The following is a 27,983-nucleotide window of genomic DNA, read 5'->3' as shown; positions in this document are numbered from 1 at the left end:
CAGGCGGCCGGGAGGAGCGCCGCAGAGCGCTGCGCTCGGGCAGCCCGGGCGGATCGTGGCGGGTCAGGGCCAAGTGAGCCCCGGGATGGCTCCCCAGCGACAGTGACCCGCTCCCCGCCCCGACACCTGTGCGGCGCCGCCCCGCACCACCCGGGGCCAGGCGGGGCCCCGCCGCCGCCCTTAAAGCCCGGCCGCCCCCGGCAGCTTCCTTCCCTCTTTCCCGCCTTTCTTTCTGTCTTTCAGCCCCGAGCGCTCCGGCGGGACCGCGCCGCCGACATGGGTAGGTGTGGCGGTGTGGGATGGGGCAGCCCGGAGTGGGTAGCGGTCCCCGGCCCGCGGGAGGGATGCCGCCCCGGGATGAGCACCGCGGGATCCTCAAGCCGATTCCCTCCGAGCCGGGTGATCGTGCCGGGCTGTGAGCTGGCAGCATGGCCAAGGGTCCTGCTCGCCCAGGGCTGGCTCTGCTGCTCGGTGTCGGTCTGAGGAAGTCCCCGGGCACTCTTGCGTCTCTACCTCTTCCTCCGGGGCAGTTCTCCCTCTGGCAACGCTTTATCCTGGTTTACATGACCCTGCCTTGAAACCCGAGTGAGAGCCGAGTGATGTTGCCTCGGTCTCTGTAAGCTCTTTAAGCTGAGCCCCTGGCGGGTAAGGTCTACCCTACACTACACTTTTAAGGCATGTGGAGCTTAAGATCTGAGCAGAAGTGTGGTGTATCTCGCAGATGTTAAATAATGCTTTTTCATCGAGAGTGTTTACCTAGGGTTGACCTAGTGTTTTTTAAAAACACAGATACACGGGTGGAAGATTGAGATAAGGGCAGAACCCATTTAGCTAATAAATTCTGAAGATTTTTTTCCTGTCTAAACTGGAACACTGAGCAGTAGATGTACAAAAAATAATTTTTTTGTGATGTATCTCTCTCCATTGCCCTTTGTTGGACCTTTGGTCCTTCAGTGTCTGTCTGAGCATATTGGTGTTTCTCATAGCAAGCGGTTCCTGGGCTTGGAGAAACCTTATCTCACAGAGGGAAGGAACCTGAAATGTCTGCCCTCCACCCCCCCCAAAAAAAACAACCCAAGAAAGTGCCATTGCATCTTCAGCAAGGAAATCTGTGTTCTAGGGACAAGCAACTGTAGTAATGAGCAGGCAGAACTGGTCAGTGGTGCTGCCCAGGGGTTAACTGGGGTCTTGCTGGCTTGAGCAGACAACCAGGAAAATGGTGATAGCTCCGCGAAGAGAAAGAAATGGGATGCAGCTGGGTGTGCTCATGTAATATCAGGCTTGCTGCGTTATAGGTTTGCTTGGATAGTTTCTGTGTTGGTGTTTTTTGGAATAGCAAGGTATGAAACAGGGACTCCTGGAGGGGGATGTCCTGATGGTAGCAGCATCCTTGTGAAGGTGCTGTAAGGCTGCTGCAGGGAGCAGGGGCAATAGGCTTGTCTGTGCCCCAAGTCAGGTGTCAGGACTGTAGGCTTGCTCTGGAGCCAGAAACATCCCAGGTGACAGTATGGGTGTGTACAGATTTATTGTGTCCACAGACAAGAAGCATTTCATCCAGGCAGAGTTGCTGTCATGGCTGCATGGAGCAGGGCAAAGTGCTCCCATTTTGTGTCACGGACTGTGAGCTGCAAGGGATGCAGCATCCCACTACATCTCTGTGACTCCAGGGGAGGAACCACACTGGTGGGAAGGGGTTGGAGCTGTAAGCCTGCCCCACCTGGCCTGCAAGTTTGGGAAGGAGAGAATGGCCCGCTGATAATTATTTAGATGTGGTGCTGAAGCCAAGAACTGAGTGGCTGTTGACTTTATATTTCTTAAAAAATATTATGTATCTGAAGGGAATACAAAGTGCACAAGCATTGAGAGCTTTATATTGAAAAATGTGGAGCTCTTCTGTGCTTTGTGGTGAAAATGAGCAGTTCTGCAGGTCATTCTTTGTGGGCAAAGAATAAGAGAGGCTGAAGGTTGCCCCTTCAAGAGTGACTGCTCCAACATGCCACAAGCAAATCTCAGATTATCACTGAAAAGGATGCAAAATGTTGGGTGTTCTGTGCTGTGTAGGTCAATCCCTGAAGCTGCCTGACAGTGGAGTCCTTATTTAGTTTAGGTGCCTGTGTTGAAAGGTTGGCTTTAATGCTATCTGGAGCTTCCCCAACTGTCTCTGTAAAAGGAGAATAGAGGGGTAAAGTCAAAATGTTTGGAAATAATTGTGTCTCTTAAACATTGAAGTCAGACAATGTCTAAAAATAATTGCCTCTGTGATGTCCTCTGTGTAAGGTTTGTTGCAGAGGTGACACTTTTGCCATCAGGAAAGCAGAAAAAACCCCAAACCCAACCAACAACAAGATCCTAGATAATTTTTGCCCAACAGATGGGAGTGAGCTGCCCAGACTGATCTTCTCTGTACATGTCATGAAAAACTGGCAGTGTGATGCACATGTGCTGGAAAGGCCAACAACTGGAAATAACCAAGGAGCTGATAGGAAGATAGGCTCTTGGTAACACCTTGGTATCCTTCAGTGTGTCTGCTCGTGTGGGTTGTGGAAGGGGCATTGCCGATAACTTGAATAACTCGTGTACCTGCGTGTGCCCTGAACTGGGTGTCTTAGCACTTTCAGAATGTTGCTTGCTCTCTAGGAAAATATATTCTCAAATCACCTGCATAATACTACTGTCTCTGTTGTGAAGGTACTTGTCCACAGCAGTGAAGGAAAGAATCAGAACAATCTGTTTTAGTGATTTCTGGAAATTACCTTATTTAGTATTGTGTCAAACACTATAGTGTTGCTGTCAGCTGTTCTCATCCGTTGTGAACTATGGACAAAATAATGATTTTGGCAAACATACTTTTCTTATAGAGATATATTATAGGCAGACTTGATTTACAAGGAGGGATTTCAAAGTTCACATCTTGTACTTGGTCTTATCTTAATGACAATGAGTTTGCTCATGTGGTTTTATGGAAAATGTTGGCATCCCCACTATGTGGGCATAGGGCCATTATCTGACACAGTGAAAGCTCAGCCTTCAAGCCTGTCTCCTGAGCTGAGGAAGTCCTGCAGGACTCCACTTGGAGTGCTGCCAGGGGAGAGGGCCTGCCAAGAGCAGCTGGAAGTGACTTCAGGGCTGCAAGCAGCTGTCTGCTCTTCCTGCCCTCAGTGGGACCTCTCTGTTCTTCCAGGTCTTCCCAGGTTAAGATTCAGGTTTTGGGAATGCCTGCTAACGTGGATCACAGAGCTGGGGCTGTATATTCAGTCCTCTAAAAGTCCCTTTTCAGGACTTGACCTCCATCCCTGGCAGGGCATCTTGAGCCTATTCCTTAATCTTGACTTGTCTTTAAGGTAACATCCCCAAGAGTGAATTGTAACAGGACTCATCATCTCTGAGTGGCTGGTTTACCACCACCTTGAATGATGTGTGGTGAGCAACCATGGGATGCTTTGACTCATCATTCCTTTTGAGCTTCTCCTGGCAGTGTATGACTTTATGCACACCCTAAAAACCCAAAGGCTATCAAGGGAAGCTTTGCCTAATAACTATGAAAACTTTCACTTTTAGAAACTGAAAATGTACTCACCCTGACCAGCACTGTGTTTACATTTAATTTGTTTATTTAGAGTTGAACCTTTTTTGAATCTTCCATTGGTTTTAAAGGAGTATTACTTAAAAGTTGCCATTAACTTGTATTTTGGTTTTTTTCCCTCCACAGGTGGAAAAACTACCGGCAAGTCGGTAAGTATTGTTTTCCCTTATAAAAAGTTGCTCTACTGACTCTCTTTGGGTTGTGTTGTTTTGGTAATGTTAGCAGTACCCAAAGTAAAAATCACTCCATAAACATACATAAAATGTATACATTATTGTATACAATATAATGACTTACTGGCCAACACATGCAAAAGCAGCCTAGTAACTTATTAAATTCTAGCTAAGCATTAGTGTGCTCAGCACCCTGATAAAATGTCTGAAGAGCCTTTGCTGACTGAGCAGACATTGGTGGGAGGAGCTTGGTCCCTGGAGCCCATCTTTCTTGTGGCTGAGTTATCATCATCCACCACTCTTGAATCTTTGAACTGTTACTGATATGTGTCTCAGCAACCCTATCTCTGCCTTTGCTTTTCTTATCTTGCAAGGTTTTACTCCACAGACTTTCCCTCGTCTTAGTGGCTTCCTCAGCAGCCAAAGTCAAAGCTGTGCAGCAGGGTGGTGGCATGCCCAGGGCAGGGCAAGGTTACAGAGGGCATTATAAAACATAACCTTCAGGTTACCTGTTTGGTGGTGGATCCAGCACTTCCTGACCAATGAGGGCAACAACAGACAAGGTTTTGGTAAATGTGTGTATGGGCACGTCTATACTGTAACAGAAGACAGTACAGTGCAAAACAAGGACAAGTACACATCATGTATTAGCAAGCATTAATTGCATAGTCTCCTCTTGCTTGTAGCATCTTGGAAAAGCTGAAGGCCTGTCACCTTGGGAAGGACCCAGTAGCTTTCTCTTGCATGCCTGTGTTCATGCTCAGCTCCAGCTGTGACATGCAGATCCCCTCCAGTTTGGGGGCAGCCAGTAAAAACCCACCAGGGGCTGCTGTGCCAGCATGGGAATGCAGGACAGCTCCACCAGGCACAAAAGCACCAGTATCTTGAAACAAAAATCTAGGCTGGCTGGATTGTGACCTCCCCAGACCAGCATGTAACACCCTCCTAAAGGATAAGGTATTAGGTAGGGTGATGGCAAAACACTTGGGAGGTTTGTGAGAACCCCAAAGTGGTCAAAAGATTTTAGTGAGGTTTTGTGAAATTCAGGTGGAGATGGGTCCCACCAGCTCCTGGGCCAGGACTGGTCTGTCTTTTTTTTTTTTTTTTTCCTGTAGGCAGGACAGACATGGGGAATTCTTTGTTCTGCTTCAGGAGCAGACATTCTCTCCTCTCCATCTGGGCTCTTCCCAATTACGAGTCATGCAGCCTGGGTTACTGTTTCAGTTAACTAACTTAACATGTGCTGAACCAAAACTTCAGTGTGTGGCTCTCCATCCCATGACCATTTGCATGGCTTAGGGGAATGCTGTGTGGACAGGGCAAAAAGCCTTCTTCTGTGTGAACTCCAGTCCACCAACACCTGTGTCCAGGTTGGGAGTAGTTGTCCAAACCTCTTGCTGCCTTCAGCTGAAGGAAATGGGTAACTTCAAGGGAATTTTACCTAATTTTGGGATAGATGTGAATGATCTTCCTTTGGAGACACCTCTTTCTGCCCATGGAGGATGTGATAAATCAAGAGTGACAAGTTTGTATGTACGGCTCAAATTTTGTGTACTCTAAAGCTAGAGGAGTCCCACCTAGAACTTGCCTCAGCTGAGACTGGGCGTTTCCTGTGAAGCCTGCTTATCAAACCATGGGTAGGATATGCAGTAAGTACTTGGTTCTGCAAACATCAATGGCCAATGCTTTTCCAGCTGCTCAGGCATCCTCACAACTGAGTCAGATCAGTCAACTATGCTCCTGCCACTCTCTTATTTTCATTTCTTTTGTCATATTCCCAAAAAAATTGTTGTAGCTCCCAAGTTTCCAAGTATTCTGTTTGTTGAGGCTTTGCTGGAGACACTGGCTCTCCAATTTACTTGTGTCAGGCATGATTTCCCTATCTAAGGTTTTTTCCTTTTGAGCTGCAAAGTTAACTTCCTCCTGTTTCACATGAAATACAGATTAGTTTATTTCCTAAGCCTTTGTAATCCAAACAATGACATTTTTAAATTAAACTGGAGCATGGAGAAGAACTGTTTTGCCTCTGCAATGTTCTGAAACGTCTTCAAAATCTGATTCTTTGCTACTTGCAGGTTTAAATCCATTTTAAAAAGGTTAAAAGGGAGTATTATGTTTAAGTTGCATTCCCATTAATTTTAATAGAAATTAATGAATATATCATATATTCATCTACTAAGACAAGTAGGTGATCAGAAGACAAACTTCCAGTTCTGGTGACCATATCAGATTTGTACCTGATGTATGCTTTTTAAACATTGTCTCAATGGCACAAACTGTGTCACGAGCTGCATGATGATGACCATGGACATGCCTGCTGCAGCAGGTGAAGGCTCAGTGAATCTGGCAGCCAATGCCATGCCATTTTAGGTTACGAATAAAGTCCCTTCTATCATTAGGTCTGAAGAAATGAAGGATTCTTCATCAAGCAGAGCATTTTTAAGGATAAGGAGTTTTCCTGAGAGATTTGCTTGAACGAAAAGTTTAAATGTTTATTTGGCTCAACTACAGGTGCTTAAAAATAGTCCTGAACTTCTAGCTGGTATACTGCAGGCGTTTGGTGTTGTGCGTTTTTGGTTGGCTTTGGGTTTTGACTTTTTATTTTTCCAAAAACATTGGCTTTTTGCATATTTTTAGATACCAGTCTAGATTGCAGTAAGGGTTAGGTGCTGGAGACATCAAATGTGCATTGTGCAGCACTTGAAGGTCATTTATAGCACTGCTAAAGGGCTCTTGCAAAGGGCAGATAAGAAGTGTGCAGACCTCTGGGGACCAAGATGGGAAAGTGAGAACTGACTCTTGGTTCAGGTAAACTACTGTCATCCCACAGAAGCCTGTGCAGCTTCCGGACCCTGAGTACCTACCCACTCCCACTGAGTCCACGTTGAGCTTGCTTAGGCTGTGGGTTGCAGTGAAGAGTGTTAGTCTGGGTTGCGCAGCTCTGAGCTTGCGTTGTCTGTTACCTCCAGGTGCTCTGCTTTGGCTTCCCTTTGAGCATCTTCTTCATCGTCATCAATGAGTTCTGTGAGCGGTTCTCCTACTATGGCATGAAAGGTATGTCCCTTGTCTCCTTGTGCTGACCATTACCCAGGCCTGACTTGGGTTTGTAACCTGTTGCTTTGTTGTTCTTCCTACAGCTGTGCTCATTTTGTATTTCAAGTATTTCCTGCACTGGGAAGACAACTTTTCCACTGCCATCTACCACACATTTGTTGCTCTGTGTTACTTGACGCCGATCCTTGGAGCAATCATTGCGGACTCTTGGCTGGGGAAATTTAAGTAAGTGCTTCCTTAGAAAGTAACCAAAGATCTTGAAAGCTCACCTGAAATCAGTGTTACTTAAACCACCACCAAAAACAGCAGCTCTCAACAACAGCTTCAGAACTGCTGTTGACTACTCCAGGGTAGTTTGTTTTATTTCACCAAAGCTTGAGCTTTTAATTGGTTCAGCTCAGACTTGCAACTGCGCTGTGAATCAACAAAAGTTCCAGTTCTGCTAGTTGGTTAAGGGTAGTAGCATGCTTCCCCAGCAGGCTGCATGTTTCTCCTCTCACCTGGACAAAATGTAAGCTAAACTAAAGAGACTATTCACCAAGCTGTGAAAATAGATACTGGAGGTTATAATTACATAGGACAGTCTCCTTACCTGTTGCAAGTGGCCATTGAAATAGTGAATTTCTGTGTTATCTGGTGTTAAGTGGGCCTTAGAAAAAGTTTTAAAATACTGTGTGATTTCAGAATTGACAGATCCATGAGAGGTCTTACTGAATAGCAATTCTTTCTCTAAATGATGTCTTCTGTATTTTTAACTGCAGGGTAGTTGGTCAGGATAGTAGCACTGAAGTGCTTTGAAATGTAACCAGATTATTTCCAACAGCTTTATCTCACTCTCCTTTACTGATGTTTTGATTCTAAAAGTATTTACTTTGCCGGAAAAAAAGCATAATAAAGATTTTATGGAGGGTTATGAGCCATGAATGTGAGCAGACTTGCCAAAGGTCTCCCAGAGATTAGAGATGTGCTGTGCAGTCAGCGGCACTGTTGCCTTCTGCTGTAGGGACTGCCCCTGGGAGCCCAGGGCTATGAGCAGGGCCGTCCCTGTGTGCTCTGTGCAGCTGCTCTGAGCAGTGCAAACTCACTGCAACTAGCTGGATGTCTTACAGATTGCAGGACACATATATTGTGTACTCGCTTGTTTAGATGCTGTGGTTTATTTTTAAAATTTATTTTGGCTTTTACTTGTTTTATCAAGATGAAACTTTGAAGACCTTGCATCTCTTCTCCTTTGGTACTTGGATATGCCAGTGCCGCAACTGAAAGGCCCAGACCTTTAACAGGAGCTTGTTAGGATGGCTTAAACAAGAAAAAACATGCTTTAGGAAACAGCATTAGGGTTTAATGCAAGGTGTCACAAGGAAGGCTTAAACAAGAATTAAAAAAATTCTATGATGACAAGAGGATGAGGAAGTTATCTAAGCACTGCTAAGCACTCTTAAAGGAGAGACTCAAATCTTCCACAGTTCACGTACTTTGTGTGATGTCTGTCAAAGAGCATGCTGGGACCTGCTCACATTTGTTGAAATTAGTTGTGAAAATCGTGGGGAAAATAGTACAGAAATCACAATTACTTTTTTAAATTGTGTGTCATCAATGCAGTGCCAATTATGTAAGTCTTCGCAGTGGGCTTATAAGCCTCACAAATAAAAACCAGAAGTTTCTCTCCTGATCAGCTCAGGTTCAACTTCAATTGGAAACTTTTTCCCAGGTTGTTGGGTAATTAAAGTAACTATGGAAGCGCTATTCAAAAACCAACCCATTCAACTGTATCTGTTAAATATCATTAAACAGCAGACTCATCGCTGCCCCGCTTTATGGACTTTTTTTTTTTTTTTTACTCTGCTACAGGCAAGGGCAATTTTAAATCAGAGAACAACAGCCTTGTTTTAAAGTGAGGGTAACTTGGTCAATGTCCCTGTTGTGTCAGGGTGCTGGTCCAAGCTTGCTGTGAGGATCTCTTGCTTATGTCGAGTAGTCGGATTGTTCTAGGTTTTTGAGCATTGTCCTTCACTGTCATGCCTTGCACTGGGTTTGGGACTACTCCTGAAAACTGGGTTTTAAAATAATTTCACATCATTGCATTGGGTTTCTCCTGATTTTTCTCCAAACTGGAGACCCACATCTGTTGAACGGAGGTCCACTCAAGGACACAAGTGAACGTGGGTTAAACTACAGCCACGTACTTAAGGTCCAACAAAGTTAAAAGGGAGTATGTTTTTACATACAGAAAAGAGGATTGGACCGTAAAGCCAAGGTGTGGGGGCTGGTGATTACGCAATACTACCATCCTAGGCGCCTCCTGGCAGAGAAGTCAGGCTGAAAGCCTGCAGCATGCACTCTTCAGTGCTGCTCTCACTCTGATCTGAGTGTAAAAATGTTGGTACACTTACAGCCGAGGGAGTAGGGGTATAGAGTTGTTGTTCAAAACAGTATTTCAGGGCAATTTTCACATTTGAAGCAGGTTTTTAATTTTTCTTTTTTCTTTACTCCTGCAACTAAAATATAAAATAACATAGAGAATGTTTAATGATACTTAAATCAGTGTAAATTGCATCTTCCGGTGTTGAAGAGAAGTCCATTTATCTTCACCATATAAAAAATATGAAAATGGCATTCTCGAGTTGGTTAGTAAAAAGCCAACCACTGAAGATATGAAAGTATTTCCTGGGACCTAGTGATCCCTATAGAATCCATTTGTCATCTTGCCTTGTTTAATTAAATAAGGCTACCTAAAATAATAATAATGAAAAGAATAGAAATATTGTGGCAGTGGTGTGTGGGCAGATTTTTATAGCAGCTTCTGACAAGTTCAGTCCATAATTTATTGTATCCGCTAATTGTTTTCATTGCCACAAATCTTTAAAATAAACAAAAGTCTGCATTATCTGTGTAATTATCTGTGTGCATTTTATGTGTGTAATTGTGTTAACATATCTAAGAAAATGTATCTCCTCTCTTGACAACAGGACCATTGTCTACCTGTCCATTGTCTATACAATTGGGCAGACAGTCTTGTCTGTGGGCTCCATAAATGACCTGACAGATCACAACCAGGATGGCTCTCCCGATAGTGTAGCACTGCACATGTGAGTTGCCTTGTACACCTTTTATTTCCCAGGCTGGTGAAGGATGGGACAACTTAAATTTATGCTACTTGAATTTCAACCACTCTATTACGTATGCTTTGAGAATAAACACAAAACTATTTTTTTTTTCTTTTTTCCTTTCTCCTTGTTCCAGTGCTCTGTCAATGATTGGCTTGATCCTTATTGCCCTCGGTACTGGTGGGATCAAACCTTGTGTGTCAGCATTTGGTGGAGATCAGTTTGAAGAAGATCAGGTAACAATGTCTTTCAGATTTTCAGTTATACTGATACTCTAACTAAAGTTTGACTATTATAGTACTCTAATAATATACATATTTAGGCAGGTGCATTACTGCAGGTTTTCCTGGGGAGCTGAAGAAGGAGCTAGTTAATTATTTGTCTTGAACTTTGAAACCTGAGGTGCTGATTTTTTGATCCAGGCTCATCAATGTGGTTCTGGCTAAGCCTTTCTAAACATCTTTCTGTTTTTACTGTAGGAAAAGCAAAGAAGGACCTTCTTCTCTCTCTTTTATTTGTCCATTAATGCTGGAAGTCTCCTATCGACTATAGTCACCCCAAATCTCAGAGGTAAGGTCACATGTTTGTTTACAATTGTTAAACATCAGAAAAGGAGTGTTGGATTGCAGTCCAGTAAGGTTTAAATTAAAATTCTGTTCTCTGACACACTGGCATTATCTAGCAAATAGTCTTCAGTGTGTCATCCAGCTTCTCGGAGATGAGGTACTCTCAAAACAAGCCAGTTTAAAACTGGATTTATCCATGTGACAAAATAAATATTTTTTCATATTGTTAAATAAGAAATCTATGTTCTCCTTTGCTTATAAAGAATATCATGATCCTAAACAAAACTGAGCAATTTGCTAACCTATATGCATATGGATTTCTGTGGCAAGCTTGCACAGATGGTGCTGTATGGATGCACTTGCTAGCAGTTTCAAAAGGCTGCTTTTCTCAAAAGAAAGGAAACAGCATGTGAATTCTGGAATAACCCTAAAGCACTGGGCTGAAACTCTGGCCTTTGGATTTCTTGACTGGAAAAGACTCTGTAGAAGACTTTTAGATGTTTGTTTAATGCAAATTCTATCCTTTCCCAAAAAAGGGAGGAGAGATGCATATGGCACAGCGTGTGGTTTACTTCCTTGCTGATACAGGGTGAAAAATACCTTGGAAAAAAATGACAAATTGAGCTGAGGGAAGTAATAAACTGTTATTTCCTATAAAGGTTTAACCAGTAGACTAATACAATTTAATCAAGACATGAATTATCCACAAGCTAACATTTTTTTCCAAACCATACTCTCTAATTCTCCTCTTAGAAGAAGTATGGTGAAGAATGTAATAATTTTGTTTAGTCTTTTATTTTATACTGCTAGTAGCTATGTTCATACTCTGAGCATGACTTTAGGATGTGTGCTTGAATTCTATAGTCAAATCTGTGACTAATGCCAAGGAGGGGAGGGGGCTGTGACTGGGATGTTTTTTCAACAAGTGACACTTACATTACTAGAATCTTTGTTTATGAAGTTATCCCAAAACTTCTGTACTCTAGTTCCTTTCTCACTAAGGACATGCTTTTGACCCTTCTAGTGTAATTCTTCATGTCCCAGTGTAAATCTAGACGTAATTTTCCTGTGAGGAGATCCTGAGAGGCATTAGACTGTTTGGCCTGGAGAAGAGAAGGCAAAGGGGGATTTAATCCAAGTATAAAAATACCTGATGGGAAAGAATGCAGAGGATGGAGCCAGGCTTTTCTCAGTGGATGGTACCCAGGAAACATCAGGAAACACTTTTTCACTCTGAGGGTGACCAAGAACTGGCACAGGCTGCCCAGAGAGGTTGTGGAGTCTCCATCCTTGGAGATGCTCAGAAGCCATCTGGACACAGTCCTAGACAACTACTTCCAGGTAGCCCTAGTTGAGAGGAGCACTTGGACCAGATGATGCCCAGAGGTCCCTTCCAACCTCAACCATTCTGTGACACGTAATTCCCCTTTTCAATAATGAAAGATAAGTTGAATACTGATCCTCCACTCTGAGGATGTCAGCAGACAGGTTTGTTGTTTCCCCATGAGTTAACAGTGAATGCAAAGAACAGAAACCACATGGAAAACATCAGCTGTGCTGACTGGGACTTTTATTTGATGTTACTTTTTACTTCAGCTACGGAGTGTGGCATTCATTCCAAACAACGATGCTACCCGCTAGCTTTTGGAGTTCCTGCTATCCTCATGGCTGTTGCCTTGGGTAGGTGAATCTGTTGCCATCCTGTTGCCTCGGTAATTAGATGATAACAATCTCAGAATAATGAAAGTGTGATAGAAATCTCCAGGTATTGACCTCTACCAGTACCTGATCATTTCTGCAATTTTTCACTTAAATTTTTTTCTTGGGTGGGGAGGTGGGTGGGATTAATCTGAAGCACTCGCTTTTACAGAAGAGACTGATTTACTGGGAGAGTCTGATGGGGCTGGGGTGAGACATGAATGTATCTTCAAATTCTATACATGATGTAAATTACTGCCTATGTTTCTTGGATTACTGTTGTGTACAAATAGATCTTTTGAATATAGGGTAAGAACTCGCAGCAAATGTGTGTTGTGGACATTATCTCTAGTCCAGGATGGTAAACTGTATGAGGTAATTGTCCCTGCACTGGAGGACAATACTGGATATATCAATACTTCTCAAACACCTGCATTTTTACTGGCTGTGTACAGGTCACTCCCTGAGCCTTACTGCTGACCAAGAAACTGGGGGTGCCATGATGTACTACAGTATCCCTCATGGTCCTGGTCCTTCAAGGTCCTAACTGGGAGCCCACCTGGCTACCAGTGACCTCACCTTGCCCATGAGCCCAGCCCAGGTTGGACAGCGGCTGAGGGGGTTTGCCCATGTCCTGCCCTGCATGTGGGACAATGAGGCTGGGCAATGTGCCTGGGCCTGGGAGCACAGGACACCTTAGTGAGTCCTGCAGTTCAGGCAGAGCTTTGTATGTTCCTGTGTGATGTGAGGTGCAGCATCCTGAGCTCCTGAAAAGGAGCTTCTACAGCAAGGCCAGAGTCAAGATCCTAAATGGTCTTTGTTTTTTGACTATTCCTTTAATTGAGACAACCTCCCACTGAGCACTAACCATAAGAGTTTCCAGGTTTAGTTTTTTGTCTTGAATAGAAGCAATCTGCTCATATTAATTTGATTTATCTTACTGTATGATAGCATGTGAATAGGCAATTTCTTAGGAGGCTTATTCCCACCCTGATTTAACTCCTTGACTTAGTTTCCATACCAAAATATTTGTTACTATTTTAATTTAATCCTGAGTTGATTTTGGTTTCTGTTTGCCTATTGTAGTTGTGTTTGTAATTGGAAGCAAAATGTACAAGAAAGTTAAACCGCAAGGAAATATAATGCTTCAGGTTTCCAAATGTGTTGGGGTAAGTACTGCTTACATTCCCCAAATCCTTGGCAGCAATTCTTAAAAGTGTTCTGTAAATGTGCCTAAATCAGAAATCTGTCTTAATATGAGGAAAGTTTCTGAAGATTTTTACTTTATTACAGAAGGCTTCTTACTGACACCTTCAGATTTAGACTGTCTTTTTATGCATATCTTGATTTATGTGTGAATTTATACGCAAAAGAAACAAAATAAGGTGTCAGTGTTATGTAAAAGCTTATCCCAGCTTCTGGGAATCATTCCCTCCACATTTGTGCACCTTTATGCAGAAAGAGACAAACGTGCCTTGAGCTGAGTCAAGAGCAGAGCTATCAGTACATCTTATCAGCAAAGACTTATTCCTTATTAAAAGATTGTTTATTTACAATGCAGAGGTTTACTGGTCCCCACTGTATTAAGGAAGTTTGGGGGGTTGCACATCAGTGTCATCCTGCGAAGAAAGGAGTGGAATCTACATAAAAAGCACAGCATGTCCCAACTTTGCAGTGCCTCAACTTTGAGATCAGATTTATTCTTGGATGAGCTTCTTCATTATCCATACAGATCTGATAGCTTTATACAGCCCAGCCTATTACCTATCCTGTAAGCACTGTCAAAAGCAAATCTCTGTAGGTGACTTTGGCCATTGCTTAGAGTGCTGCTCCTAAGGCCCAGCTCGGCCTTGCATGTTATAATGTGCAGAAAATCTCAGGAGTTCTTTGGGACTATATTTGTGTATATTCTGTGTCAGGGTGTGAGACGTAGTTACAAGATGCAGCTTCTCACAGTAAAATGTCTTCCTACAGCCATTCAGCTCTGAAAACCTGTGTATATGACACTACTCTATTTGTTGTTGTACATAAGTAAGTCTGAAGAGGGCAGATCTTGCAGCTCCTAGCAGCAACCCACGCTGAGAGAGACTGCTCTGAGCTGTTTGGTCCACCTAACCCCAAGTGCATGCTCTGCTGGATATGCAGTGTGAGGCCTTAAAAACAATATTCCCCTAGATGATTGGAGCACTTAACAGAAGTCAAGTCACCTTTAGCAGCCTCTAAACCCAAGAAGCCAGGAGCATCATCTCTAATGACAAAACAGTTCACTGCGTTTTAAATATTTGTAGTGACATTAAGCATAATTCTGTCTCTCCTCAGTTTGCCATCAAAAACAGGTTTCAGCATCGCAGCAAGGAGTTCCCCAAGAGAGAACACTGGCTAGACTGGGCAAGTGAGAAGTATGATGTAAGTACTCCGAGAGCCTCCTCTGCTCTGACATCCCCTGACCCTCAGCTTCTCTGTCTGCTCTGATCCATTGCCTCATGCATTGGGAAAATAGTTTTGGGCTTCTGGATCATTCAGTAGCTGATTTGGCCAAACTTCCGTGCTCTCGTGGCATTGCAGGTTATCACCTCAGCTCCTTGGGAGAAAGCAGAGCTGTGTGAGTCAATGCTCTGTGTAATCATAGGCTGTCCAGGGAAATTCAAGGGAGATGAAGAAAAGACTTTCCCTCGCCAAACAAATACAAACATTTAAGGGTTTTGGTTAGGAAAATAGCAGGCATTATCTTTCCTTCTCAACTTCCTGTATCTCATGGTAAACTGGCCTCAAACAAAATACGCTGGTGTAATGACTGCAGAGGGGAAAAGGGAAATGGTGCTGCCTGTCATGGTCAATGCACAGGGCCATAATACTTGTCTTGGTATGAAACATCAGATTTATGCTTTGGAATTTCAGTTTAAGTGGCTAAACACTGCATCCTCTCCAGCCTCTGTATGATTTCTCATCATGACTCTCAAAGCCTTGTATCCCATAGTTCCCAACTTGTCCCTTGCCTACTGTCCACTCTACCCTGTTGTCAATGGCAGCACAAACCATAGCCTGTCACCTTTATCTTCCTTTTGCCTTTATGCTTTCTTCCTATGTGAAATTCCTCAGTTGCCTATCGTTCAAATGCCTCCTTCCTAGAAAAATAACATGGCACCTAAGTGCTGGATCTCATGCTGCCATCAGTGTGCATGCGAAGAGGCTCAGGTCTCTCTGAGTGACCTTTAACCAGCAGCCCTTCCCACACACACACAAGCAGACTTTGTACTATTTTAACAGAGATCATCAGATGTACCCACAACATGCAAAGTCTAATGTGTGGGTAAACATGACATGATGGGTCTTTACGTGTTGCTGCGATGTGAGTAGCAGTCTGAATTTCTTTTTTTCCCCCCTTCTTTTTTTTTAAACCAATTCCTCTTGTGTAATTTTTACTTTCTGCAGAAACAACTGATTGCTCAAACTAAGATGGTGTTGAAGGTGCTTTTCCTTTACATCCCTCTCCCCATGTTCTGGGCGCTTTTTGACCAGCAGGTAAAGTAGAAATTGTTTGGCTTGGTAATTACAGCTGTACCATGTCACTCTACGTACTCTGAAGTCACCAGACATAAAAGGTGCCTATGGGAGTGTGGAAAAACAAATTCTTTATCCTGGTTTTATTGCAAAAGACTAGTTCCTGAGTCACATCAGTACAGGATGATCTGCAGCCAGGGGCAATCTCAATTTATCTGAGCACACCCAGGACAGATTCAGTGACAGGCCTCTCCAAATCTTGTATCAGCCTGGGACTCGGGATGAAACAGTAATTTAAAGCTTTCTTAGCGCTAATGTTTCTTCAATTGTCAGTTGTGAGATGAAATTTAGGGTCCTAGTGTAAATGATCTGGAGAACCAGGTTTCAAGTTATCTGAATGCCAGTTTGCTTAATCACTCATACCTTGTTATAAATACCTTACACCTTCAAGCAGAAGTATAAGCCTATAATTCCCATTCACTTGGTGGACTGGGTGCTCAAGACTCACAAAAGCAACACTCAGCTTAACTCATAGTTAAGCATTGAAGTATGAATTTAGGAACATGCTTGAGGAGAACCAGGGGTTGAAAGCCTCATCCAAGTCAGACAGTAGGAAGTTTGGTCCAGACTCCCTGTATCCTACTGATTCAGTCTAGTGCCTGTGAGCTGTAGCTGTCAGTGTGACCTGTTCCAATTAGGCAGCTCTGCTATAAATTCAGAGGTCAATACTCATTACATGGGTCATAACTCACATCTCGGACAGTGGGGTGTCGCGGGTAGCTGAAGGCTCTCGCCACAGATGCAGCGGTAGCGTTCTTGTCTCATCCTGGGCTCAGGCCTAAAGTCAGCCCCGCTTGTCTCAGCTACAGGCAGGTTTTTGGGGCACAGGGCTCCAGGCAGATCAAGCCCTGGCTTGGCCGGTGGCTCTGGGCTGTGTGAAGGAAGGCTGGACAAGTGGGAGGTGTGGGCTGCTTGGGCTCAGGCTGGCGGCACATGGGCCCCAGGGTGGCTTCTGTGCACAGCACGCGGCAGTGCCCTGCACAGGATGTCCCTGCCCTCTCTCCAGCTGATTTCTGCATCTAAGTTATTTTCTGCTGTATTTCACAAAATGAGTAAATGAACTGGAATGGGCCATGAGACTCGCTTTGTTCAAATGTTTACATTGCAGAGTAAGAATACTCCCATAGCAAGCTAGCTTTACTTTTTGTTCCATTGCATGTCTTTTTCAACACTTGACTTATGCAAACAATTCAAATTGAACTTTAGAACATTGATTTACTGTGACATCTAATTTTTTCTTCTCTTATTAAGGGGTCAAGATGGACACTGCAAGCCACAGCAATGAATGGGGATTTTGTAGGTTACTTTTTATTCCTTTTTTTTTAATTAACACTTTTCAGATGAGTTTTATTTGTTGCCACAGTATTAAAAACTATTTATTTTTTTCTTCACCAGGGTATTCTAGTTCAACCAGACCAAATGCAGGTACATTAATTTTCTATGTTCCAATTTCAAGTACTTCTGAAAGATTATGTACATCTTGCCCTTACTTAAAAAAAGCACTTTGAGAAATACTGATTTTTTTTCTCATGTTCATCTTCCCCAGATTGTGAATCCAATCCTGATTGTTATAATGGTCCCAGTTGTAGACTATTTGGTTTATCCTTTAATCAAGAAATGCAAGATCAATTTTACGTAAGTTGATGTCTTTATCTGACTTCAAGAGAGGCTCATTTTAGTCATTTGTTTAACTGGCTCTTCCAGCCCTAATGTAACAAGAGCAAGCAGTCAGCTAAGGAGGAAATAGAAGTGTATTTTAAATGGGTTAATATTTTAAAGAAATGAAAATATAAAAAACCCAGAATACTCCCATTGGTATGGAGAGGCAGCACAGATTAGAAGAGGAGAAGCTAATAGTAAAGTAACAATGTTTTTCAATTAGGGACAAAATCTTTTGATTGCAGGAGAGATGATCTTGATTGTTTTCCATATCCCTCATGTCTACCCCCTCTCCCTCCTGAAGAATAGGGAATAGAAATACAACGTACATCCTTAGCATTTGTCAAATTTTGGGCTTAAAAGTAACTGAGACACGAGATGTTTGCTCTTCAGTCTCAGATGGGAGTCTGGCTCACTGGATACTTCTAGGTGGAGCTTGGGGGGCATTACACATTACTTTTCAGTGTTGGTAATGAAGTGGCTAGCACTTGCAAGAGTGCTTGGAGAGGCAGAAGAGAATACGGTTCTGAAAACAATTTTCAGAGAGCTACAGTGCAATGCTGTTTTTCCATATAGCTCTGAAAATTCTTGGGTGTGTGCTGTGCTGGAAATACTGTCATTCATTTGTGGACATTCTACACTGGATAAATGATGCCACAAATGAAATATTTACTCTAAATCTATCCTTACAGCTTAATTGAATGCCAGTAGATGTCTCCTAATTCAACAAATTTCCCTGACTGTTTTTGTTCAATCTTATTTAAACATAGGAATATGGAGACAAGTTGTTAGTCTTTTTTTAAAGGCATATCTTCTTGTCTCTTTCTTGTTTTACCACTAACAACTGTACTGGATTGGGTTTTTTACTTCCTGCAAGAACAGATTTTTTCAGGAACCTGATAATTATGGTCAGTCAATGTTTGAGCCCAGCAGATGCAGAATAACAGGTTAAGATGCTGCAGGAAAGATGTATTTCCTGGCAGTGTAACTATGAATTGAGAGGTACCCAGCTTAGCAGAACACTTTCTGTAAGAACATCAGTCCTTCAAATGGTGATAATGTGCTACCTGTGGCCATTTGAGTTTCCCAGAGTGGAAAGAAAACAAGCAGCTGAAGCTTTGAATTATCATTTCTCTTAAATCTCTCGTGTCCTTTGTTGTACTAGGCCCCTGAGGAAGATGACTGTGGGGATGTTCCTCGCTTCTATGGCTTTTGTTGCTGCTGCTCTTGTGCAGGTGCAAATAGATGTAAGTTCAGCCACATGCGAGTATTTACTATTAATATTTAGCTGTTACTTGTTAATTCAGGAAAAAAAGGTGTGCTTAAGGGGAAACTGAACCAGAAAGAAGACTCCTAAATTTGGAGCCAATCATATAAGCATAGAAGTAGCAGGAGTGGAACTATATTGCAATACTGTGGTTAGCATAGTAAAATTGACTAGCAACAAACACCATCCTGCAAAACATCACATTGAAGTTAATGTAAATCATGCATGAAAGGCAACATCAATCTTTAAACTGAGACTAAAAGCTGGAAACTAGACATTTGCTTGGCCTACCAGAGGGCTGCTTTGCATGTTTGACCTCTTCTGGTATTTAAGCCGGAGGTGAAGTGTGACAGTCTGGGAAGCATCATCACAGCATGAGCAATGATGACACTTGTCGAATGAAGGATTTGTCTCCCCTAACCTTCCTTGCCCTAAAGGGAGGTGCCATACCTGAACCAGATTAAGCTTTCCCCTGTAGCTGGAATATTGCAACACCTCTGGGCAGCGATCCATTGCAACCCAAGATCTGAATAGCTGTCTAGAGGTGTCTGATGTGGACGAGAGATTTCTTTCCCAAGGCAGCTTGTGAGACGAGTAAAAATCCTGATTCAAGTTTCATCCCTCAGACAATCACATATCAGCAGGCAAATGCCAATCTTCAACATGAAAAAACAAAGATTACAGTAATTATAGCAATTTTTTCCATGTGACTTAGGGCACTGATTTTATTTTTTTTTCTGTCCTATAGAAAACCTCTCCTGTTTTCCCTGCAGCTGAGCAAACTCAAGTCAGATTAATAAATCTAGGTGCTGCTCCTGCAACAGTTCAGTTCCAGCCTCAGCTTCCGACTACGGATGTAGCACCTAATGAGGCGGTAAGTAAGGGCAGATAAAAAATATTAAAAAATTAATTAAAACTAAAAAAAATCTAATGGAGTAAGTCAAAGTCATTCTTAACTGATGGTTCAAAATTGATTATTTTCTCGGACTTTTTTACTCTAATAATTTAAATGTTTTTTTTTCTTTGTATTGTGGAATGAATTGTTACTGAAAACACAGTGGGTGACGAAATGGTAACTATGTCAGTGTTTGATGTATTACTAGTTTGTTTTGACAAGACTGGGTTTTTTTCCAAGAAGCTTTCAAAAACTTAACAGTGACTTGGAACTAGTTGAAAATTTCCCTCTTGCTAAAAAGATTCAATTTCTTAAGAGCAATCCTTTTCTTCAGCAACTGTCCATTCAGCTCTAGTGAGTCACTGCTATTACAGTGAGGGATGGCTTACCTGAACAGGGAGCTTCTTCTGTGGCTACATCACACGTTAAGCTTCAGATTTTGCTGCCAAAGAACTTCTTCAGGTTCTCATAGAGCACAGCATTGGTAGCTCTATTGACAGCAAAATGTGGTGCCTCTGATGGATGCTTTTGATAAGGGATGTTAGGAAGTGTGTTCTCTGATAGCCTGCAGTTCTGTTTCCCTTGAAGAGGAAAGCTCCTACTCCAACCTCCTCCAAATTTGCCTCACATGGAAGCAGAGGTGTGAGGAGAAGATAAGGGCACCCAAACTGTATACTGACAGGGTCTTGATGTAACCATGGTACATACCAGAAAATGAAAGGTATAGAATACTCTATTCCCTATTACAAACATTTTATAATCCAGATGTGGATTATAAAGTGCTTTTGATAATCCTATAAAACAAAAGGCTTATTTTAGTGTAGCACAAATGTGTTTATTAATGGCTTAAGTATTTTATGTTGATTAAATGTGTTTTGAATATATAAAACATATAACTTCTGCTTTTTGGAAAACACTGCATCGCAGCTTATGCTGGTGCCACCTCTTTGGCTAAATAGAATTTTACTTGATGGTTATGGTAAGCCTGATTTATCTGGAGCAAGAAATAGGAAAATATAACAGCTATTCCATAATGCTTGTGGCAAGCTCATGTAACTCTGAAGCTTGAGTGACAAATTAAATTAATAAAAAATAATGATCAAATGGCATTAATGGTTGATGTAGAAAACCTAACAAAAATGAAAGTTAGGGAATGTTCATGATCTCTGGCACTTCAGAAATAACACGTGTGTAAACTTCTGACCCTCCCCAGAGCCCATAACATTCTCACAAAAGTGTAGACAAATATGCAGTTGCACAGAAGCCCATGGCAATTTGTTTCTCTTTGTAGACTCCCTACATGACATTTGAGAGTTCTAAGCTGAAATCATTACACATAATGTCTGCATCTCGAAATAAAACTGTGCCTTTGGATCTGCTAGATGGAGAACGCTACACTTTGGCATTTAAAGGGAATGGATCTGACATCAATTCCCATTTGGTAAGTCTGCTTATTTCTTAAGACGTACATCAATGTTTTGACCGCTATCTTTGTGGAGTGTGTGAAGCTCAGAGGACAAGCTCTGGATGGCTTTTATCCTTTGTCTTGTTTTCTGTCTCTCCTTGTCTCTCCTGTACCAGTAGGGCTGGTGAGTGGTAGAGAGTACACCAGGATATAATTTTTAAAAAGTTACCAATTTATTATTTACCTTGACAACTACCCTTTCACCAAGACTTAGATGCATGGTCATACAGTGCTTTCTAGTAGATGTGTGTGCTAGTAGGATCCTAAAGAGGAAGGTCTGGAGTCCTGCTCTGAAACCTCTGTTAGCTCCCACTGCTGTGTAATAGTACATATTTAAGTTGTTCTCTGATGCCATCGACACAGCTTGATAATGGTCTCTTCCACCAGATATGGGACAATGTTACATCAAAACCAGAAGAAGGAAAAAATCTCATCAGGTAGAGGTTTTTTTGTGTCAAAATTTTGACAGTAGTGTGACTGTCTCTTCAATCTTTCTTTGGGTGGACTCTCGTTGAACATAGTTTTCTATACTGTAGGAACACACCTCTTGCTGGACACGTCACTTGATGTTTTAGGGGATGTTATGACTTCTGAGTTGTGATCCACTTAAGTTATCTTGCACACCTGTTTTGGGTGTAATTTAGCTAAAAATGGAAGTGTATGCTTCGTTCCATTGCCTAGACTTTTTTACTGGACAAATGGCGTAAATTACATATCTATACCTCCTTTTAAATCTTGGATAAGAAGTATCTTCCTACTTCTGCCTTCTCTGCTTTTCTTCTACATCTCCCACTTGCAGATGCATCACCTACTGGTTGTAGCATCAGCTTGCTTTTGGTGTTCTCCTAAGGTAGTGGGCTGATGGGGGTCTAACTTCCTTTTTGTATTAGCTACAGTTTAAGAGATTAAGAGTTCTTTCCAAAATGTTAACTGATTTAAAAAAAAAAAAAGAAGTGTTAAATGAGTAGACTTGATACTTGTTGTGCTGCCCAAATATAATTAAAAGTAAAACCTGTACTCTTTGACTTATGCATGTTTTGTGTAGTATTTAATCACTCTTCCATTTTAAAGGTTCATAAACAATTACTCTCTTCCTGTCAATGTTACTATGGATGGCATGGCTTTTGGAGTACTGGATCCTCTTTCTGTCAGTAATTACAGCGTCATTACAAAACAAGACAAGTAAGCATTTTCTTTTACCCTAATTTAATCTCTTAGATATACTTGTCCTTGGGAAAAGGGCACAGAGCTTTTTTAAAATGTGTAATACACACAATTGATTACACCTATGGTCTGAACTGTGGGGTCTGGGTTTTTTTCTTTTTCAGGTCATTTACCATTAACGCTTCAATGCCTCTGGCCACTTGTACAGTTGTTTCAAAGACATTTGGATATGGCAGTGCCTATACCATTTCAGTTAATGATGTGAGTTGCCACTGTTGTTGGATGGACAATATAGAATTACTTTCCGTGTTGATACTTTCCTTTAATGAAAAAAACACTTGCAGAATTATTCCCCTTGTCTTTAATTGTATATATGATAGAATTCTCCTATGTTAAACAGGAACATGAAACCATTGTTAAGTATAAAAATAATGATGGTTATGATAATAGCAATGCAAGAATTCATGGTCACCACTAATGGCCCTAAATCTTTAGCCCTGTTAGACACTACAGATTTGCACAAAGTCGGCTGTAAAAAAATTATGCTTTACGACTAGGTATGCAGAGCTTCATATGCAACATTTATTATTTACTCTGAACTTTCTATATGCTTATAGAACTGCTTAGAATGCCTTTACTGTGCACACTCATTATTACTGCTCCTAATATGCTATTTTCATTTCCAGTGTACTGGCTCCCATCTTAATGTAACATACTTCGAAGATATTGCACCAAATACAGTCCATATGGCTTGGCAGATTCCTCAGTATTTTCTTCTTACATGTGGAGAAGTAGTGTTCTCTGTCACTGGGCTGGAGTTTTCATACTCACAGGTAGGCATTTCTCTTCTTGTGTTAAGCATCTTGGTGCAAGTTAACATCTTCCGTGACCTCTTGTTTTTAAGTGGTGGTTCTGTGTTGCTGCTTTGATCAGCTGTATTCCTCACAGCTCCCTAGTAGGACTGTATAGGCTGATGCAAGTTGGTCCTGTTTCACTAGGATTTGGTGTTTTCCATGAAGCTATGCTGAATTCTGTCATTTGAAGACTTGACTACCAGTCTTCAAATTTCCTTCTCGCATATATCTTTCCTTTGAAAATAAGTGCAACTGTCCTGCTGCAGTAAAACCAAACGCTCTCAAATGCAAAACCAGGAAGTCCTGACATCTTATCTCCACACCAGCTTACTCCATACAGCCTTTATTAGCAGTTTAGTTATACACTTTTAATTCCTTTGTCTTCTGACTCCAGTTTATTAGCTGTGTGTATTTCTTCTCTTAATTTGGAATCTAGAAACTGCAGTGATGGGAATGTTGTGAGGCATGGCTTGCTAGGTGATGCACTCAATCTCTTCATGTCATGTGTGCCACGTGTTACTGAGATGTGAAATACGCCTGTTAGTTCCTCAGTGTGTATAAAGTAAAAGGTGTTATAGTCAGTGTGCTAGTGGTCTCTTGTTCCTCAAAGCCTTCTCCAGACCCGTTTAGCTCTCTAGCAATTTTTAATGTCAAAAAATAAACACGCAAAAAACCCCAACTGCCTCCAAAACCTCCCAAACCAAGAAATCCTCTTCCCTGCAGAGAAACAGTCTTCATTATAAGGTAAAGAATGCAGTAAGTGCATCATAAAATAAGTGATAACGCCGAAACTCAAATGTCTGTCTCTGCAGGCCCCGTCTAACATGAAGTCAGTGCTGCAGGCAGGATGGCTGCTGACTGTGGCTGTTGGTAACATAATTGTCCTTATCGTGGCTGGGGCATCCAAACTCGACAAGCAGGTAAGCATGCAAGCAGTAGGTGTGCTGTTATGTTACACTGTGAGAAAGCAGTTCTAATCCAGGGGGGAATCGTGGCAGATAATACAAATAGTTCTTCAGCAAAGGTTTTCACTTGCCTAGCGTTTGCCATCCTTAACTCTCGCTGTCAGGCTCCTTTGCTTGCAAGCAGCAGTTTCTAGAGTCTCTGCAGTAAATTTCTTCTCATGGTGTAGAAAGTCTGTGAACTTTTGAGCTGAAATTCTGCATTAATAGAATCAAAGCCTACCAAAATTCTGTTAATTGCTAATGAGCCTTCACCTGCATATCACAGCCTTGCCACATCCCTTCTTCTGGCTCCACTGGTTTCATCCCTCATTATTTGGGGCATTAAAACTGTGGCTATCCTGGTAAAGAGCACTCATACAAGACTTTCTGTTCATTAGTGGTGCTCAGTAATGAATTAAAATGGCTCTCTGAGAGAGGGAAGAGCTTGTCTCTGAAATAGGTCTGGCAGTCCCCAACTTCAGCTAAATTAAATCAGAAAGAACATGAAACAGAGATGTTGAGGCTTTTCAGGTAGGGTTTCTGGTCTTGATCTCTGCCCACATTTGTGGTCAGTAGGTCAGCAGTAAAAATGTCTAAGTGGAAGCAGAACCAGTGCCAGCCTGGTTTAGAGTGAGATTATCTGACCAAAAGGAGGGGGCTGAGTTTCCTTCTCAGTTTTTCATTCAATTCCCTGTTCCTCCAGGAAAAGGATGTTACAGAATTCTTCAGCATTCACAGAACTTTTGTCTTTTCAGTGAAGATAGCATAGCTGAAAGAGCCTCAATTCTGAGTTGCTTTAATATGTATTGTATGTATTAACACTTAGTCCTGTAAGCCATATGATACTTGTTATGATACTTGTTTCACATTCTGAGTTTACTTCCTGAAAATACTAAAATGGTGTAATACTCTTGACAAATGAATATTGATGGATAAATTCTGCTTTTTTTTTTTACAGTGGGCAGAGTATGTGCTGTTTGCTGCCTTGCTGTTGGTAGTTTGCATCATCTTTGCTATCATGGCTTCTTTTTATACCTATGTTGATCCAAATGAGATTGAGGCCCAGTTCAGTGAGGAAAAAAAGGGAGAAGACAAGAAGGATCAAGATGACAATGAAAAGGAAGCTGAAGCTGATTCTCGAATGTAAAAGCTGTACTCAAGGAGTGTCTGTAAATGATGGAAATCCTGTTCACTCTCCCTGCAGTCAGAGGAATCAGGGTATCAGTAATCACACCTCTGGATTATATGTCTTGTGAGAGACACTATGCAAAACTGTTTGAGTTTAAAGTGAAGCCTCCCTAGGGAAGCAATAGGAAAATATTAGTCTCTCTCTTGTACTGAATGTGGTATCCTGAAGAAACTCCAGCAGAATTTGCACTCTTAATGTACCTCAGTCTTAAATATTATAGCATTAGAATATTTAAATTAGACTTGGAACTATTGGACCCTGTGAAAAGAAGTATTTTTATACTGCATTTCAATTTTATATCATGAAAGAAACAAGACTTGTCAAGAAAAAGCAATGGAAACCAAGCTCTCTGCATGATCCCTCTCGCATCACTGTTACTTGAAAGCAGCAGGTCACATGTGCCTTAAATTCTTTTATACTTCCTTACAGATAATGGGAGCAAAGCTCTGGCAGTGATCAGATTAAAATATTGTCTATATTCCAAGTGGCAGTAACTTGGACATGGATGTAGTGCTTTATCTGCCTGTTAACTACCCATTTAACTCCTATTATGTCTTTAATTAATAGTAGAAGTGTCCACTCAGGTAAACTGATAACAGCAAATGACTTTTGGAACAAGCAAGAGCAATAAAACTTGTGTTATAACAAAATAAGGAAAGTGTTTTAAGAATATGGCTTACAGTTGCATGTTAACAAAACTCGATACCACCTCTCTGCTACCTTTGTCTACAGGCTCCATCACTTAAAGCTAATGGATCAGTGCTGGTCTTCTCTATCTTAATATACCCTAACACCTACCAAATTTATGCTAGGGGAGACTACATTTTGCTGCTTAGCAGGACCTGCTCCTGTAGTCCTGTGCTCCATGTAATGGAGTGCCAGTGATCTGCATATTGTTTTGGTAATTCTTGTTTTTTAAGGTCTACATGCTACACTTTTCCCACCAGCTTGGACTCACTGGCCCCTCCAGTACCCTGGCCAGACTTTCAGCTGCTTTGATACCTGTCTTCCAATATTCTTATCCTATTTTAGAGCAATTCTATTTTGGTATTTTCAAGTGGTGACACAGACATCCGTATTCAAGCAATTGGGTGCTTTGCTCGCACTGCCGGTGCATGGGCCCCTGTGATCCCTGTTCCCACTGGAGCTGCTGGCACCTAGGTGTCCATGTGCACAGAGTCCCTCACCCATGAAGACAGTTACAAATGGAGTTTGAGAAGACAAGTCCAAGGCACTCTTTGCTTGTGTTAGAGGTAGTTCTGTTATCCCATAGGCAGTAATCCCCTCTTGGTCTCTAGGGTCATCTGGGGATAACCTTTCCTATGGATTTGAGATACACATGTCCCCCAGCCAATGGAACTGAGGGTCTCCTGTAACAGCCACAGGAGCATCTGGCTCTCGGTCACTCTCTGAGGAGTTAAGGGAGTTTTATACCAGCTTATTTATGGCAGACTAGCTTTTCTTCTGCCATGTAAGTGAGGCAAAATAAATTATCTCCTAACTGTATCCCAACAGAATAGCATCTTCTGCCTACTGCTTTGTCCATGCCAGGTGAAATGTTTATTTAGCATTTTAACACTACCTTTTTTCCCTTTGGAATACAGGTCATGTGTCTAGTTTTTATACCATAAGCTGTTGGAACTTCATGCTTTAGCAAGCCCAGTAACTTGTCTACAACATGATGGATGTGGCTTATGGTTAGAAAGCCAATAATACTGTAAAATTAGATGGGGAACTTTTCTGATGAGATGAAAACTACCTGTAAGGTAGAATGGAGATGGTTGTGTGTGACAAGATTTTAATCTCATTTTCAGCAGGGGTTTAAGTAATTAAAATATCCACGTGCCTACCCAGGTAGCTCCTGTCAGCATTGCTGTGACTGTGTCCAGAAGCCGTGTGCAGGCAACTGGTCTTTGGGCTGAAATTGAGTGTTTTCAGTTCCTTGGTTTTAAGCATTAAGAGGTGCAGTTAACTGCTAAATATGACAGTGTTTCATTTAGGATGCTGCTGTCTGGACTATCAGACTTGCTGATAATTACTTTGCATATAATTTTCTGTTACAGAGAAGACAGCCTGAACACAATCAAATTAACAGTTGATCATTCTAAATTCAGTTCTTAAACAAACAATAACCCTTAAAAAATGCAAGAGTAGTTAAATATGAAACTCTGTTCTAGCAGTCCCATCTGCACTCTGCGTGGCCAGGTAGATACAGGAATGTGCATGTCTGTATGCTTAATAATATTATAAATAACTGTAAAGCTTCCATGCTTTTTCCATGCTCCCCCTTACCTCAGCCTAATGACACTTGACTTAAAATAGTTCAATGTCATATTCTCTGAATTACTTTAATCCATTCTCTGCCATTTGCTGTTCTTAAAAATTGTCTGATTAGCAACATAATCCTTGAAAAAAACTTGGCTATAACTACAGATAAGTGTCTATTCAAAGTTGTTAGTTTTTAAAATTTTCCTGGAAGCAATTGCAAGCCACAGATACGTACTCTACAACTTACTTTTCCCTTTTTCTTTCACAGCTTGATGTTGTACTTTAGCATAATATTCACTGATCATTGTGCAGAGATTACAATATTGGTAAGAAAATAAGGCAGGAGCCAGTTAAAGTGTGAAAGGGAGACAAGTTGTCAAAGGGGAAGTAACAAGTAAAACCGTCCTCCACCACCAGGAAGAGGTTTGGGAAAATCAAAGATGCCCCATTTCCCCCTAGCTCAAGCAATACTGTTCTTCCTACAGACACCAAGACAGGATTTTGTGTAATTCAGCACAGCACAAAGGTAACATGAC

General features: G+C 41.7%; 1 protein-coding gene across 1 annotated transcript; it reads left to right on the top strand.

Moving 5' to 3' along the window:
• SLC15A1 (solute carrier family 15 member 1) lies at nt 1-27,625 on the top strand. Its single transcript, XM_032100089.1, has 23 exons — nt 1-280; nt 3,710-3,732; nt 6,726-6,810; nt 6,894-7,035; nt 9,780-9,899; nt 10,054-10,153; nt 10,397-10,487; nt 12,080-12,163; nt 13,268-13,350; nt 14,501-14,587; nt 15,614-15,703; nt 16,994-17,038; nt 17,138-17,167; nt 17,289-17,377; nt 18,567-18,648; nt 19,417-19,542; nt 20,855-21,004; nt 21,416-21,465; nt 22,100-22,210; nt 22,357-22,453; nt 22,879-23,025; nt 23,859-23,966; nt 24,949-27,625. The coding sequence occupies exons 1-23, from the start codon at nt 277-279 to the stop codon at nt 25,135-25,137; spliced, it is 2,133 nt and encodes a 710-aa protein (XP_031955980.1). The 5' UTR covers nt 1-276; the 3' UTR covers nt 25,138-27,625.
• The last annotated feature ends 358 nt before the right edge of the window (nt 27,626-27,983 follow it).

This window comes from Corvus moneduloides, chromosome 2 (genome assembly GCF_009650955.1).
Source record: "Corvus moneduloides isolate bCorMon1 chromosome 2, bCorMon1.pri, whole genome shotgun sequence".
Taxonomy (NCBI): Eukaryota; Metazoa; Chordata; class Aves; order Passeriformes; family Corvidae; genus Corvus; species Corvus moneduloides.
The sequence above is the reverse complement of the archived record's forward strand: the minus strand, read 5'-3'. Positions and strand labels throughout refer to the sequence as shown.

Excerpts from the sequence above, each read along its gene's own strand:
- SLC15A1 (XM_032100089.1), top strand. Across the intron at positions 3,733-6,725 it reads GAAAAACTACCGGCAAGTCG|GTGCTCTGCTTTGGCTTCCC; the intron begins GTAAGTATTGTT and ends TGTTACCTCCAG. Across the intron at positions 10,154-10,396 it reads ATCAGTTTGAAGAAGATCAG|GAAAAGCAAAGAAGGACCTT; the intron begins GTAACAATGTCT and ends TTTTTACTGTAG.